This window comes from Heliangelus exortis, chromosome 1 (genome assembly GCF_036169615.1).
Source record: "Heliangelus exortis chromosome 1, bHelExo1.hap1, whole genome shotgun sequence".
NCBI lineage: Eukaryota > Metazoa > Chordata > Aves > Apodiformes > Trochilidae > Heliangelus > Heliangelus exortis.
Window position 1 is genome coordinate 131,765,216 of NC_092422.1, and position 17,240 is coordinate 131,782,455.

The 17,240-nt window shown below is 37.6% G+C and overlaps 2 protein-coding genes across 4 annotated transcripts in view; both read left to right on the forward strand.

The window, feature by feature from the left end:
* The window catches only part of RAB3IP (RAB3A interacting protein), a 33,134-nt gene extending 18,575 nt beyond the window's left edge, over window positions 1–14,559 (forward strand). For all 3 annotated transcript variants that reach the window (XM_071766686.1, XM_071766696.1, XM_071766703.1), the window contains 6 exons: window positions 259–462; window positions 4,881–5,009; window positions 8,023–8,135; window positions 11,608–11,707; window positions 11,801–11,870; window positions 14,191–14,559. In XM_071766686.1, the coding sequence (XP_071622787.1) occupies window positions 259–462; window positions 4,881–5,009; window positions 8,023–8,135; window positions 11,608–11,707; window positions 11,801–11,870; window positions 14,191–14,267 (693 nt within the window). In that variant the 3' untranslated portion in view covers window positions 14,268–14,559. The remainder of the gene's footprint in view (window positions 1–258; window positions 463–4,880; window positions 5,010–8,022; window positions 8,136–11,607; window positions 11,708–11,800; window positions 11,871–14,190) is intronic.
* A 2,224-nt stretch (window positions 14,560–16,783) lies between these two features.
* The window catches only part of MYRFL (myelin regulatory factor like), a 43,585-nt gene continuing 43,128 nt past the window's right edge, over window positions 16,784–17,240 (forward strand). Inside the window, exon 1 of the mRNA XM_071734352.1 lies at window positions 16,784–17,076. Within this exon, the coding sequence (XP_071590453.1) occupies window positions 17,031–17,076 (46 nt within the window). The 5' untranslated portion in view covers window positions 16,784–17,030. The remainder of the gene's footprint in view (window positions 17,077–17,240) is intronic.

Sequence of the window (17,240 nt, forward strand, 5' to 3'; positions counted from 1 at the left end):
TTATGCATTGCATAATTAAAAAATTGTTTTGCTGTGACGTGTGGGCACAGAGCTGGTGTATCAGTATGGTAGCAGATAGCTAGCAAGGGGCATAGGAAGACAGTGTTACTACAGTCTGCAGTTGCATAGGTATCTGGTGTTAGAACTGTTAGGAGATTGTCCTGATTTGATTGAAGAGAAATGGAATTTTAAGAATTAGTTAACAGTAATAGCCCAATATAATATTTTTGCTCATTAGTCTCTTTTTCCCACACTAAGATTGATGTCCTCCAGGCTGAAGTAGCAGCATTGAAAACACTAGTACTGTCTACTTCACCAACATCTCCATCTAGGGAGTTTCAGTCTACTGGAAAAACTCCTTTTAAGAAAGGCCATGCAAGAAACAAGAGTACAAGCAGTGCGATGGGTGGCAGTCATCAGGACCTTACCATGATGCAACCAATTGTAAAAGACTGTAAAGAGGTAACAGTACAAGGACTGTCCTGTTCTTGCTGATAAGTTGGCTTTGTTTTGTTTACTTACAGTAATTCTAGTATACATTAAATGTTCATGTACAATTTCTTAATATAAACATTTTTATATTCTACTCATGTAATTAAAAGCGGAGAAATAAGGAAGACAATGAGCTGTTGCTCAAGCCCTTGGAATGGTTGTCACAGTAAGTGACTGAGGAGTTGAGAAGGATCTTATGATACTGAGTGGCTTATAGAACAGCAGATGAAACTCAAAATCCATAAATAAGAAATTAGGCATCTAGGAAAAAATGCAACTCTAGCAGACATGCAGTTGAGGACTTAGGAATAGCTACAAATGCTGGGGAAAAATATAGTGTATTTGTGGGTAATTCCGTGAAAACACCATTTCCATGCTCAGTGGCCATCAGAGACCAACAGAGCCTTAGAGGTTTTTAGGAATAATTAGCAAAAGAAAAAAAGCATTACAGTGCTCTATAAACATGTCATTGTGTGTTTATTCGTGCAGCTATATATTCATCCTAGAAAGGTGATGATGAAAATGAGGAAGTATATCACAGGTGGTCAAACCTATGGAACTATTTCTGTGTAAAGAGACACTTGAGAGAATTAAAATCAATTCAGTCACAGGTGACATGGGGAAGATGAATGGTGAACAAATATTAATAATTTCTTGTAATAAGAAGACTCTGGATAGTGAAAGAAAAATCATCTTCAGTCAGTACACAATGAAACCTTACAACTTATTCTCGCAAGGTAGCAAGATGAAAAATTTAAATGTGTTTAGATGTAGTCATGCAAAGTGACAAAAGCCTATCAAGGTGTGTAGAAGACAGGTATGATACTTGGTTGTAGGAAGCTTCTTTGACTACAGACTGGTAGAATTTGGGAGCCAGTAAAATGAAGATCTGTCAGTGTCCTACCTCTCATGCTGCTCTGCAGCTAGCCACTGTCAGACAGGTTAACTAGATCTTTAATGTGAGTCACAGTGACCATATACTCTGTTTTTCCAGTCATCATTTAGTGCATTTATACTAGACATCTTTTTACTGTAAATCTAGGAAATAAAAGCATTTTCCACTTTGTTTCATACTCATGATTACCAAAAAAGCCTTACAGCCTGCTTGCCCACTGTCGGTGGTATCCAGGATGTTTATTATATTAAAATTGAATCCTAGTTGACCTTAAGGAAAGGGGAGAGCTGGAATGCAATCTAGCTTATTTGTAAGCATCACACTGAGTTTGTGACTCCATTAAATTTGTAAGTGTTGGGCAAAGGAGAGAAGGAAGAAATCTGTTCTGCCCAATTTCCTCTGGAGAGGAAGTGGGGAATGCTGCAGAAGGTCTAGTCTGCCTGACACTTGCCTTCAGTCTCTTTTCTGTTCTGAGAAACTTTGAGTCTTGTTGAGGCTGTTGAAAACAGGTGGCTTTTTATTTCATTGACAGCCCAGGGAAAGTAACATATGTGTTTCCCACCCACTAGGACTTGAATCTTTCTATGTCTGTTCTGAGCAGGAGCATTAATGGAGTGTAACATGGAGTGAAGAAAGTAACGCTCCCTCTGGCATCATGGTTAGGATATTTTTTGAAACATGGGAGACACGCCTTCCCTACTGCTTTTGTTATCCAGTGCTTTGTGCTTTTGTTTACTTTGTGCTTTTCGTAGAATCATAGAATGGCTTGGATTGGAAGTGATCTTAAAGATTATCTAGTTCCAAACCCTTCTGCATGGGCAGGTACATCTCCCACTAGACCAGGTCACTCAAAACCCAATCCAGCCTGGCCTTGAACACTTCCAGGAAGGGGGAATCCACAACCTCCCTGGGCAACCTGTGCCAGTGCCTCACCACCCTCACACTGAAGGATTTCTTCCTCATGTCTAACATGAATCTATCTTCTTACATTTTGAATCCATTACCCCTTGTCCTGTTGCCACATGCCCTTGTAAAAACAGTCCCTATCCAGCTTTCTCATAGGCCACAATTATTTTTTGTTGGTCTAAGGTAGATAGTTTTGCGTTTCTGGGAACTGGGTCTGAAACCATTGCTCTTTCCTCTTCTTGCTAAATTTTCTTGCCACTGAACTAGGTTACCCTTTGCATATCATTCTTCTGATTTGGAGTGATTCTGTTTCAGAAGGGTGGCTGAGACTACCTTACTCAGGAGTATGTAATGACCTTCTGGTTTTGGAAATATAGCTTTGGATCCTTACAAAGAGTCTGCCATCCAGAGATTCACATTTCAAGATGATGGATGCAGCTGGGCGTAATACATGTCAATTCTCATGCTTCTTTGTGCAATGTAGAAATTGGCTGCCCACTCTTTCTGTGGAACTAGAAAGGTGCCAACATCCCAAAGAAATGCTTCCTAGCGTGTGACTAACCTCTAGGATAAGTAGACAGGCCTAAAGAATTTATGTGTTACCAAGATATAGCCAAGCTGAATAGCTGCCAGGATCTTAGGCAGGTAGAATCCCTTCAGCATAAACACTGATTGATGCATCAGTCTGGTTAAAAGAGCTGAAATACTTCTCTGCAATGAAAGCATTAAAATTTAGCTAGAATTATTACAGTTTGCTATATATTTAATTGCAGGTATTCAAAATATTGATCTAGTGAAAGTTCAAGTAAAGGCAAGGAGGATATACACCTGTAACACTATTGGAAAGGAAGAGCATCAAACTATATTCACTGAGCAGTTTTTCCAAGGCAGCTGCCTTATAAACTGCAAGCTTGAGGGAAATTGAGTTAAAGCTAGAAAATAACTGAGTTACTAAGAAATGCATCTTAATTTTTAGAAGCATGTAGTACAAATAAAAAAATACTTTGAGGTGGTTTTTTTTTCTGCTGCTGTCTTTTTTATTAATTTTGAAGCCAGACATGAGATGGGTTCTAAAGTATGGGAAATATTCCTGAAGGGAGCAAGTTACACCTATTGAATTTCATTTGTACAGTGAGGCTGGTGACTTAGCAACCAGAATGTTTATAGACTAATTTAATTAAGATTGTTGTTCCTGATTATACCTCAGTGTAAGATAAGTAGCTCTAATGGAAAGCAAATTTGCCAGTCTAATTTTGTAGGTTCTGTTTCAAGGAAAAAACTCAACAGAAATAACAAAAGAATTCCCCAAAATCTATATGTGAAAGAATGCTGAAGCACTGTGAGTTTATATGGGTAACCTATGGGGAAACAAAGATAGGCAGAGCTTAGTTCAAAGCAATGTACTGATCCTATCAATAGGGTTAAATTTAGTATTTAATATAATGTAAAATAAAATATTTTACTTGTAGCACACATTTTCTCTCTTTCAATATTTCATCTGTATTTTTTGATTTGTAATATTAAAACCTTTAAAATCATGTCCTGGCTAACCTTTGCCCCACAGTGTACATTCCTTCCTATAGCTTTAGGTTTGGGTATTAGGAGTTTGCAGTAGTACAAGAAAGGGATTTAAAAACCAATTGGAGGGGAGAGGTGCTGTAGTCTGTGTCAGCAGAATGTGGAAACCAGTCTGAGGATGGTGCTACATATCCCATTGGGAACTGGCATTAGTCTATTACATGGGATTAGGAGTATGTGTCAGAACTCTGGTCTCTGCTCTGCTTGGTTCACGTGTTGGAGCAGTGTTGGTGTTCAACAGAATCCTCCTTAAGTAACATTAACCCAAATGATCTCTGGGAGGATCTCAGTGTGCTCCAGCTCTTAATGGGTCCCAGGGGCTGGCTGTCCCATAACACAAATGAGGATTTCAATAGTGACCTAGTTCCAATCTCCTGAACATGAGATTGGATGCGTGCATTCCCACTGCTATAAAATGATCTTAGCACAGAGATGACAAAGCAAGGTGTTTGCAAAGGAGATAAAACTGTCTCTTCCTAGCACAGTACATGCTTATTCCTAGCCTGATTTAATGGGTTGTTTTAGTATTTCTTCATTGGCCATAGGAGCTGTGGGGATGTAGAGACACAAGTCATGCCCAGTGAGTATCCTTATCTTCCTGTTGTATCATATTGTAGGAGACAGTTTAGATATAGGATGAGAAATGAAGAATGAGTAGTTTTAATGGATTTATATATTGTTTGGTTTCCAGTATTAGTATATTCAGTATGTTAAATGTCGGTTTTCTTTTAGTTCAAATAGCAGTCTGTTATATTCAGATGCAGGGTGAACACAAGGTGTTTAGGATTGCAGTTGTTTTCTTCATATTTCTCTGCTTTTCTGAAACTCACAGAAATGGAAATGGTTTAAAGTGCTGTAATGAAAACACATCAAGAAGAAAATTATTTTCTGTTATGGTGCAAAGGAAAGAATTTGGTTTTAATGCTCATTGTTTGTCTGTGGTACTTGCTAGTGATAGACTCTAGTTTGGGAACTGCACTACTAAAATATGTGAATCTTTGTGTTCTAGGCTGATGTATCTTTGTACAATGAATTCAGGTCTTGGAAGGATGAGCCTACCATGGACAGAACATGTCCTTTCTTGGACAAAATTTATCGGGAGGATATTTTTCCATGTTTAACCTTCTCAAAAAGTGAGGTAATGGAAAAAGTCTAAATGTGGTCACTGGCACTGTTCCTTTAATATGTTACATGAAGCCAATAGACTGTATTAAAACTGTTTTCATATGAATTTTAACCATTTTTGTTTCATTTGAGTGTGACAGTTTACAGTGAAGTTCTGAAGTTTAGTCTGGAGTGTTGAAATAATCATTTATTTACCGTTATGCTCTTTCAGATATGACGTTGGTACATCTACTTCTTCAGATGTTATTCCTGTATGGCAGAACCTGTTGTTTGTGGTGTTTTTGTTTTTTTTTTTCCTCATGGTATTTCTAAGATGCTGTTTTATAGAAATAGTGTCCTGTCACTGTCTCTTGCTTATATAGGGGGCAGTAAAAACCATTATAGTTAATGTTGTGGACTGTTTTTCTCTCATATCAGTCAGACTGCAAGCACACATGGGAAATACTGTCATTTTTCCAGTCATAGAAAGTTAGGGGTTGGAAGGGACCTCAAAAGATCATTGAGTCCATCCCCTCCCTGCCAAAGCAGGGACACTTACAGGAGGTCACACAGGAACACATCCAGAGGGGCTTTGAATGTCTCCAGGGAAGGAGACTCCACAACCTCCCTGGGCAGCCTGTTCAGTGCTCTGTCACCCTCACAGGGAAAAAATTCTTCCTAATATTTATATGTAACTACCTATGCTCTAGTTTATAAACATTGCCCCTTGTCCTATTGTTCGTCACCCCTGAGAAAAGCTTTACTGTGTCTCCCTGGCACTTGCCCCTTACATATTTATAAACATGTCTGAGGTCACCCCTCAGTCTCCTCCAAGCTGAAGAGCCCCAGCTCCCTCAGCCTTTCCTCACAAGGGAGATGTTCCACTCTCTCAATCATCTTGGTCACTCTGCACTGGACTCTCTCAAGCCGTTCCGGGTCCTTCTGGAACTGAGGGGCCCAGAACTGGACACAGTATCCCAGATGTGGCCTCACCAGGGCTGAGTAGAGGCGGAAGAGAACCTCTCTCGATCTACTAACCACCCCCCTTCTGATGCACCCCAGGATGCCATTGGCCTTCTTGGCCACAAGGGCACATTGCTGGCCCATGGTCATCCTTCCATCCACCAGCACCCCCAGGTCCCTTTCCCCTGTGCTGCTCTCCAGCAGCTCAGTCCCCAACCTGTACTGGTAGCTGGGGTTGTTCTTTCCAAGAACTGTAAGACTTCACACTTGCCCTTGTTGTAATTCATTAAATTTCTCCCTGCCCAACTCTCCAGTCTGCCTGGGTCCCTCTGAATGGCAGCACAGCCTTCTGGGGTGTCAGCCACTCCACCCAGTTTTGTGTCATCAGCAAACTTGCTGATAATACATTCTATTCCTTCATCCAGGTCATCGATAAATATATTGAATAGTAGTGGTCCCAGTACTGACCCTTGAGGGACTCCACTAGAAACAGATTTCATAGAATCATAGAATCATAGAATTAGCCGGGTTGGAAGGGACCTCAGAGATCATCTAGTCCAACCGTTGACCCACCGGAGCAGTTGCTAGACCATGGCACTGAGTGCCACATCCAGTCTTTTTTTAAATGTCTCCAGGGACGGAGAATCTACCACCTCACCGGGCAGTCCATTCCATAGCCTAATCACCCTCTCCGTGAAGAAATTCTTTCTAATATCTAATCTAAACCTCCCCTGGCACAACTTAAGACTGTGTCCTCTTGTCTTGTTGGAGGTCATCTGTGAAAAGAGTCCAGCTCCCACCTCGCTACAGCCTCCTTTCAGGTAGTTGTAGACAGCAATGAGGTCTCCCCTGAGCCTCCTCTTCTTCAGGCTGAACAGCCCCAGCTCTCTCAGCCTCTCCCCATAGGGCCTGTGCTCAAGTCCCTTCACCAGCCTGGTTGCCCTCCTTTGGACCTGCTCCAGGACCTCTACATCCTTCTTAAACTGAGGGGCCCAGAACTGGACACAGTACTCGAGGTGTGGCCTCACCAGCGCTGAGTTTTCCAACAAGACTGCATCCCATTGACTACAGCTCTCTGGCTTCTATCCTTCAACCAACTGCTGATCCGTCTCACTACCCGATCATCCAGACAACACTCTGCATTCTCAGACAACAGTCTTATATTCCTCCCAAGTGGCCAGCCCTTGCTTCCACAATCTATAGATTCTCTTCTTCCATTTGAGTTTACCTAGAAGCTCCCTACTGGTCTTGTTCCCTTTCTTGATTTCCTTCCCATTGGGATGCATGAAGAGCTCAGAGGAAGTGATTCTTGAAAGTTAACCCTCCTTCTTGGGCTCCTTGACCTTCTAGTACCCTGTCCCCAGCAATTGTTAGAAGAGGGCAAATTTGGCTTTTCTGAAGTTCAGGGTTGTGATTCGACTTGGAATCCTTTTTCTACCACATAAGATCCTGAACTCCACCATCTCGTGGTCACTGCAGCCAAGGTTGCCCTCAGCTTTCACTGCTTCAGCCAGGCCCTCCTTGCTCTTCAGGACAAGATCCAGCAATGCTCCATTCCGAGTTGGCTCCTCCACCAACTGCATCAAGAAGTTATCATCAGTGCACTGGAGGAATCTCCTGGACTGTGAATGGGTGCTGAGTAGGCTGTCCAGTGAATATCTGAGCAGCTTAAAATTTCTCACGAGAACCAAGGCCTGTGACTGCAAGGCTGCTACCAGCTGCCTGTAGAAGGCCTCATCAGCTTCCTCATTCTACTCTGACAATAACGCTGCATGTACAAATGTATGTGCTTATGAGAATGTATGTGACTTAGGAGAAATCACTCAGACAATACAGTTAGCATTTGAAACATGCTTGACTACATTCCTGGCTGTAAAGGCAGCATAACTTAAACAGGAGCCTGGAAATGGGACCTCTTGCTCAGGATGAAAGCAAAATCTCTGTTGTGACGGAACTTGTTTGGCGAGTTGATGTTTTCTTTTTTTCCAGTGTTCCTAACTTTACAGAAGGAGAAATATATCAGTGCTTTGAGGGAATGGATAACATAGAGCTGGTTTTAACTGCTTTCTAAATTTCTCTTGCAGTTGGCCTCAGCTGTTCTGGAAGCTGTTGAAAACAACACTCTGAGCATTGAACCTGTTGGCTTGCAACCTGTTCGATTTGTGAAAGCTTCTGCAGTGGAATGTGGGGGACCAAAGTATGTTAAGCTAACAGACAGAGGGGGAATCTTGGCTCATTTGAGATAACTCTTGGATTGAGAACTACTGTCAACTGATCACCTCAGTCAAATCTGTATAACTTAAACCTTAATTTCCTAAAAATCTAAGATTTAAGATTGCTATTGCCAAATTTTAGGAGGAAAGTAAGAAACTATGAAATGAAACTTTAAAAAAAGACCGATATAGAACAAGCCATTAAGACAAATTCCCTTCTTGACAGACTAGTTCATGTGATGTATTGACCACAAAAGTAGCTTTAAATCCTTAGGAGAACACCATCCTGCTACTTGAAACAGCTTTTTAACTAGGGGCTTTCATCTGGAAAGCATCATGAAAGAAATAGGTAGCAGAGGCTGAATATTGGGCATTTGGAGTATTTGTGGATACTGTGGAAATTTAGGTTATATGTAGCACGCTGAAAAATGTAGCTAAGGTGAGAGGAAATAGAGTAAATCCTCTGAATTTGCATGGGAGGAATATAATGAAGCAGGAATGAAAGTGAATGTGAGTTTGAACCTAAAGAAGGAAGTGTGCTTGAATGAAGGGGAAGTTATCTTAGAAATCTTTGAATGGTTCTAGAGGAATGTGAAGCAAGGATTGTCAGGTATTGTTATAGACATTGAAGGTGGGAGGGATTTGCCTGAGACACTGGAGCTTTGATGGATGTGGAGGAGTAAGGGATTCGTAGTATGCTTTAGTGGTTAAGCAAGCAAGGGTTAAGCAAGCAAGGTCCATGTTAATCTGGAGGTTTCCAGATCATAAGAAAGCCTTGACTTTTCTGTTGGAGATCTTTTGAACAATCTGACTATTCGTTCTGTAATACTTATTTTGACAGAGCTCAGTTATCTGATAGAAAATTGAAAATGTTTTCATCTGGCTCTTAAGATTATTTTTTTCTTTTATTATTTTTTTTATTATTTTTATTTTATTATTTTTTCTTTTATTATTTTCATCACTTGGTTTTTAGTTCTTGTTTTTCATCTGGTTTTAAGTAGAAGAGAAAATACACTTAACATATTTCACATTTTTCTACTTTTTCTCTAGAGAACCTATATAAAATTAAAATTGGTCTATGACTTTAGTATTTGATTTAGTATTTGATCCTTGCTAGCCTACAAAATTCAGGCACTTCTATATTCTTCAGCTTACTCCTGTCATGAGAAAAAGTGCTCTTTGAGCACCAATAATGGGGCTCCACCAATAATGGGGCTGCTCAAGGGGTGGTGATTTCAAGTCCAACGCAGACCAATGACAGCTGTGTTGCATGAATACAGTAGAGAATCTGGACAGTCGGAAGCTACTGAAACAAGCTATGTGTTGTTAAAGAGGAATTTACAATCACTGTGGTTTAAGCAACTTTCCTATGTCTCAAAATGATGAAATATTTACTCAAAACCAGGAGACATAATTGCATCATTCACAAGTTTAATGAGATTGTTAATCTGTTTTGTCTAATTTAAGATTTTAATTACAATTTACTTAATCCATAAGTAGATTGCTAGGTATAAATGAATGTTTTCACATGACTGCACAAATTTTAATTTAGTATTTTAGGGTAGTAGAAGGCCAGGTGTGTTGCTTTCTTCCTTTTCCATCTGTCATCTAGTGACTAAAACTTTTGTGGTATTGCTTCTCAATAAGTAATAGATAAGGAATATGCAGTATTTAAGTTTAATTTGACAGCAAATGTGCTTGGCTTTAAATATGATTACTGGCACTGAATGGGAAACAGGTGTTCCAGTTTTCACTAAATCAGAGTAGCAGTTTCACTTTTTTTTTATATGATGCAGAACACTACTTTCATTGAAATCATGTTCTTAGGTAACAAAATATAGACAAACTGTAAATAAATAGTAACAAAAACTAGAATAATGTTTTTAAAGGAATTATTATTTGTTGTGCAGTTGCCTGGGATATGGGGGAAAGATGTGTAAAATAGCAAGTAATAAGCCCAACAGCAAAATTTGGAGCAGAGAGCTCTGATAATAGTGAAGAAAGATTCTATATATATAGAACTTCGTGTCTGTGATGGTGTTGTAGTAAGTGATGCCTAAATGAAAAACAGCAGGGTTTTCCCCTAGGATTCAAGTAATTGTCCCCATGGGGAACAAAGCACTAAGCTGCATGTGTGCTGTACAGTGCAGAACCTGGTCATAAGTAGTAAATGTCATGTGTTTAATGCCGGTGTCTAAACTGGAGAGATGGAAAGTAATATATGGAAAATAATTCTATAGTCAGAAGGAAGAAAGGGCTTTATTTTCCTAGCATTGAAAGTCTTGTGTTTTTACAGAAACTTGACTGAAATTGTGATCAGCTTGCTTCAGTGGTATTTCTTGAATCAATGGACTGCTGACAGTCCTCAGATTACTATGAAAAATCATGAACAGTCTTCGATTTTCTCCTGCCTTACATGGCTCTGTGGACTACATGGCTCTGCAGGCTATTTAACAGGGCCTCTGAGCCACTGTTTAGAACGATAGAAGTTTAGTAATTTTTATTTCCCTTTTAAAAGGCTTTTTGTTCTTAGACTCCCTAATTTTGTGAGGTAGAAATGGAAGGGAGAAGAGCCAGCAGCTTTTAAACTCTGTGAAACTGGATGCCTTGACTATCCAGGTAATCTGAAATGCTGTAGTACAGAAGTTCCAAATAAATAAAATTCATGTTTTATTTACATTTAGTTAGATTGTATTAACAGCAGTTTTTACAAGAGATTCAAAGCTTCTTTTTCTGAAGAATGTTGGAGAAAATATTTTGCAATTCTTTGCCTTTTTGTGAATTGTTTTTTGGGAAGAATGTTTTGTTACTACTGACCTTCCCTTGTCCCTGAATACAACATACTTACAATAATACATCAGAAGTAGTAAATTTGACTATTTTACCATCATTTTTTATAATGGTAATGGAAAGAATTATTGCCAGATGGCATGTTTTGCTTTATCTCACATGATTTTATACTCTGACTGTAAAATACAATTTCAGTTTGGGGATAAATGCATAGCTGGTTTAGAATGCATATGAGAGGCTTCAGAGAACTGACTGCTATTCTGTAGGGCTTTTCTTTTTTATGAGGAATGCAATGTCAAGCAGATTTTTTTTTTTAAAATCTCTTTAAATGTTTTCATCAACTGGTAATTTAGATGTTTATTCTACATACGAAGAATTAGTTAAAGAAATCCCACTGTTCCAGAGTTGTCAAGCCATCATGAATTGGTGAATATGTAAGTATATGACCAGAGCTGAAGAAAGTTTTAAAAATCATAAATGTATCACGATACACTGGGTACTGAAACAAAATTAGTCCTTGTGGAACTAAAATAATTTATAAAATAATGTAATAATTGACACTTGTAAAATGTAGGCAGATACTTAGGTATTTGTAGAATATGAAACAGTTACATTAATAGACAATGTCAGATTTGTGTATTAAATCATACAAACTTTGTTTTGTAGGAAATGTGCTCTCAGTGGACAAAGTAAGTCCTGCAAGCATAGAATCAAATTAGGGGATTCAAGCAGTTATTACTACATCTCTCCTTTCTGTCGTTACAGGGTAAGTAGTTTCTGTGATTTAATTTTGAGTAGTAGTTCATTTTTCCATTCCATTAAACAAAATATTAACTCTACTATTTTTATATGGGTTCAGATCACTTCTGTGTGTAACTTCTTTACATATATTCGATACATCCAACAAGGACTGTTGAAGCAGCAAGATGGTGAGTAGGAAATATTTGGCATCTATTAAAAAATAAATTTACATAGTGCATGTAACTCACAATCAGTGCACAATAGCAGTGATCTGACATTACAGGAGAGCTATCTGTTGGTTATAGTTACTGTAATTATGAGAATTTGGTGATATCCCACCATCCAATAAAGGGTTTTTTAAGAACAACTAATTAAAAAGCAGTGATTTTTACTGTATCTGGAATCCCCTTACATTATTCATTTTGCTCAGTAGAGAATTCAGACAGCCCTTCTTGTCAGGCTGTTTTTCAGGGAGAACTGGCAAAAAAGACAATCTTTTGGGTTGAGTTGCAAAAAGTAAGGAGGTGAGTTCATCTGAGTGCAGCTGAGAAATGCAGTCTCAGCCACTGCTGTGGCATGGCAAAGTCTCTTGATTGGGCTCTGGTTGTAAAAAGTATCTGATAATGTAAGGTTTGATTACCCCCAACCTCAAAAAGGGAAATGTGGTTTTTACTGCCACTGATTCAGACTTGCTTTTTTCCCCTACCAGAGTTACTTAGTCACTTTGTTCCTGTAGGAACAGCACATCCAATACTATTTGAAATGTCTATTTAAACTCTGACAGTACAGTAGCTCAGAAATTTGCTTAACTGCACTATTTTCAGTATGCCTATAAAACAGAAGATGGTTATGAAAATGATGCACTGTACACCTAGTCACTTAATTCTAGAATTTAAAATACATTTTATGTTTGAATTGTACTTACTGGTCTTCATTTACCTGCTTCTCACAGAAAATGATGGTGATCTGATTGTGTTTAAACTGTAGACAAAAGATTTGTCTTTCCTGTCCAGGTCAAAGAATATTGCGCAACAGCCTTTAGTCCAGAGTTCTTTTGAAACAGGCAGTGTCATGTAGGCTCTGGATTTGCTAAGCACAAATAGCAGAAAAAAAGTGCCCAGGCCCTGTGTCAATAGTTATTTTTTAAAATTGCTTTCACTTTCAAAATGTTAACTTTTTTTTTAGTTCAGTTGTATTTTTGAAAGTAGAGTAAACCAGCATTGTAATGTTTAAAGAAGTCTGGGCTTTTCATTCTTTTGCAGTTTTTGATTCTGGGTAGATTGGCTTCATCCAGATTTCTACTGCAATTAACATTGCTTTGATCTACCTCACCAATATTAATCTCTTCTGATGTATCTCAGGTTCAGGAGCTTGGTATTTTAGGTACCTCCAAATCTTTTGATCCCATTTCTAACCTGAAGTATTTCTGAGCTCATTAATGGGGAGGCTGTTGTGTGGAAAAAAAATACTCTTGCCTTTCCTTGTGAAAGTGAATTATTTTCATGGAATTCATCAGAAATCCTCCTATTTCATACCCTAAGTTATGTTTAGTAAAACCTTCAGATGGTAGTAGTTTACAGATACGCTTGTTTGCAGAAGATACCGAGAATGTGTTACTCAAATTTTATGGTAGTTTATAGTAAAAAGGCTTTTAGTTTGACCAAAATAAACTATATAGGTTCAACTAAAAATGGCTTAATTTGCTGCTGGGGTAAAGAAAGTAAGTTTAGTATTTTTTCTATCAAAGAAAACAATATTTTCATAATTATAAGAATAATATATTCTTCAAGATGTTTTGATCAAAAAAACCTGAATATGGTGTTTCAGCTCAGCTGTTATATTTACCATTAAAAACAATTTCCATTTATAAATTTATGTAGATATCTCAACCTTCAATATTTAAAAGTATGGTTGGGAAGACATTGTATTTGTTTAATAATCTGTGTAGTCATTCCCTATTATGATTTTTGACTGCATTGAATTTTTTTGATCTCACTAGGCTCATCAAGTTTAGCAAAATACAGATGAAATGTTCTTTTTTCTCAATTTATGGCTGCTGACATATTACTGGTAGACAAAAAGGGAAGAAGAAAGATTACAAAATTACAGATTCTGTGCTATTCCACATTACAAACATTTCTTATCCAACATGCTCTACTTTTTTTTTTTTCTTGCAGTCACTTTTACAGCAAATGAGTCCAGGGGCAGGGCAATTAAAATGAGAAACAGCAATTAACTGAAACTGACAAGAACTGATGTATTTTTATTCCCAAATTAAAAAACTCACCCAAATGTGGGGAATGTTTTTTATAGGACCATCATTTATACTTTTAAAAAGAAACTTAATTTTTGTCATAACAGAGCACAAGTAGCCCTCACACATTAATTCTAGTTTTGCCAGGTGTTTGTTACTTCTAAAGTTCTCCATAACTGATGTACAGCAAGGTAGCTTGCACATGAGTTAAAATATGAATTCAAATGTTTAATGACATTTCTGTCTTTTTTTAGTGGATCAGATGTTCTGGGAAGTTATGCAGCTGAGAAGAGAGATGTCACTTGCAAAACTTGGCTATTACAAGGAATAGCTCTAAATCTTTTTACTCTTCCGCATGTGTCAACACCATTGAATATACATAACTAAAATTGCTGAATAATTTTTTGTCACTTGATATTTATTTCCACAAAGTGGGTCCAAGATTTTTCTCTTTTTTCAGATTGCACTAAGAAGTACTGTGATTGTTTTAAATTGACTTATGCTGTAAATGCATAAATATATAATACTTAGTTGAACAAATGTGGTAAGCACTTGCAGATGTATAGTGATTGTAATTTACATTTAAAAACAAAACTTCTGATTAAAGTGGTAGTCTGAACCAGTGTCTGTCTTCTGTGGTTTGTGATGCAGAATGATGTGAACCTCCCTCATAAGTCATTCCAAAATAATGTTTTTATGAAGAGGGAATAAATACTTTTGTAATTGTAGTGTTTAGATACATGTATATCTCTCTATGCATGTATACTAATCAGCAGACAAATACCTAGGAGAACTTGGAATTTTTTAAAGTGCTTCTTTCCTAAATGTTTCATTCTTAAAACAACGTAAGAAGAGAAACAAATACAGTGATGAGTCAATGCCATAATAAATATCAAAACCCAATAAAATTACCTTGATCACTTTTTGGTTAGAAATCTGTCCTGATTCCTATCTGGCTACTAAAAAATGTATCTTCCTCTCTAATTTTCTTTCATGATAATTTTTTCATTCATTTAAATATTTTTTTTCTCTTGCTTTTTTTGGATTCCCAATTTCCAGTGTTTTATACATCAACTTCCCTTAGCTGTCCTTCAAATTGGAAAATATCCATTACATGATTTCTTTAACATGCTGATGATTATTCCCATATAATGGTAGCAGTTTCTTCACACACAATTTGCTACAAATAGAACCCACAAAAGAATCACAGCTTTTTGAAGTTGCTTTTTCTGTTTAAGTCCTACTTCTGCACTTCAGGTGGTCCTTTTTCCCTGGAAAGAGAAAACTGAAAGCAGTTGATTTGATTACAAGTTGTGGGTATGAGGTAGACTTACTATGTAAAATCCCTTTTAGAAAAAAAATTTGGTCTTGATCATGAAAGCCTTTTATCAGTTACAGATAAGATTAAAGCATTAGTTAAACTGACAATGGAAGTAAAAGTGACTTTATATAGCTGGTTCTTTAACAAGAAGCATCTCGGTGTATACAGGTTTCTTCTGTTTGATGGAGAACAAAAATGACACTATTCACCATTGGCTTACTGGAGTGTTCTGCCTTTTTCAAAAAGTAAGTAGAATGAGTAGTGAAATTTAATACTGTATTTATTTTGCTGAAAAACACTTCCCAAGCATTGGCTTTGACCTTTGACATTTTGGTGTTAGCATTAAAACTATTAATGTAAATATTTTACTAGTGGAGTATGTCTATCCTGGGCTATTTCAGTACTAATTAAATACTTATTATTCTCCTGCTACTAGTTACTAGTTCCTACTGTAGAAACCTGGAACAATTCTACCTTCAATTTACAAAAGGTTGTTTATTATTTAAGGAGTGCTAAGGAAGTCTGGTTTTACTTCCTCGTAGAAAGCAAACTGTATTTGTTTTCATTATGTCTTGCTAGGCTCATAAATGCTTCCTTCGTGATTGTTAATCCTTAGTTTACATAATGAAATCAAACCCTTTCAAGAATAAGCTTGAATAAGTAGTTAAATCATAGCTGGTAGCTGCTGCTATTCTGGTTAAACAGTCCTTCCCAAGTGTTACTCATTCAAGCAAAGGGTAGGGGTCCTTTCATAGTAGTTTAAAGACAAGTCGTAGCTAAAGCTTATGCTGAGGTGATTTTCTCATACTAGGGACTACAAAAATAAACCTAATGTTATCTCAGTGGTAATGACTGCTAGGGTCAATTAAGTCAGTGTCCTTTAAGCACTGACTTGCTTCTCTCTTCAAGTCCCTTCCCCCAGAATTATTTTCTATATTTTTAATATAAGCTGCCTATCATGAGAAACCTGTCACTGTGGGTGTCTGGGTCTTATAAAAATTGCTCAACAATTACTTTTCTGGAGAATGTAACTACTTTAGAAAATGGCCTTGTTTCCAAACTTTTTGGCATTAATCAAGTTTTTGTTCACAACTAAATGAGCCTTACAGATGCCTACTCAAAGTTTCTCAGTATTTGTCTCCTGTTTGCTTAGAGCTGACAGAACAGGGGCCATTTTCAGTGTACAAAGTAAGTTTAAACAAAGGGAAGCAGAACTTGCTACTAACTCTAAAAGACTTCCGTTCAATGTTCAGCTTTTCCATGTTTCCCGTGTTATCTTAGACAAGCAGGTTAATCTGTAATATAGTTTTCTTAATGTATAAGCTCTGAATATAATTTTTTTAGAGTTGTTGGATAGTCTAACACTCAGCTGCTTAAATGGGATAGTGCATACGGTGAAACCACTGGTGGCTTTGCACTTATATTTTGATTACTATTGCTTTCAACAGTAGTATTAATTACATCACCTGTGTGAAAGTACAGAGACAAGTAATAAGTAATTTTTATTGCTGCATTTTTTGCGCATGTGTAATTATGGTTAGTACTGGGATCAAAGGTCCTTAAGAGCATTAGACATACTGAATGGAAGAATTTATATCATCTTTTATTTTGCCTCAAAAGCCTTGTCAGATTCTTCTTTAAGTGCAGCAGAGTTTTAAGTACAACCCTGGTGTGCTTTGGGATGTTCATAATCATCTGCAAGAGAGACAGTGTATTTTTCTCAGTGGGACTCTTCACACAGTAGGAAAAGCAAAGCACTTCTACTGGCCTTTCATGGATGTGGTGGGAGAAAATGAAGCCTTGCAGCAGTTCTTTGAAGGTAAGAGTTGAGTTTTAAGAGAAAGACTTAACAATTTTTGGTAGCAGCAAATATACAGTAGATATTTGGGCTTAATTGAAGAAGAAAGGAAGAAGAGCAGCCCCAAAACCCAAAGCTACGTTTACACAGAGCTATCACCTATGCGGAAACCAGAACGAAATAGT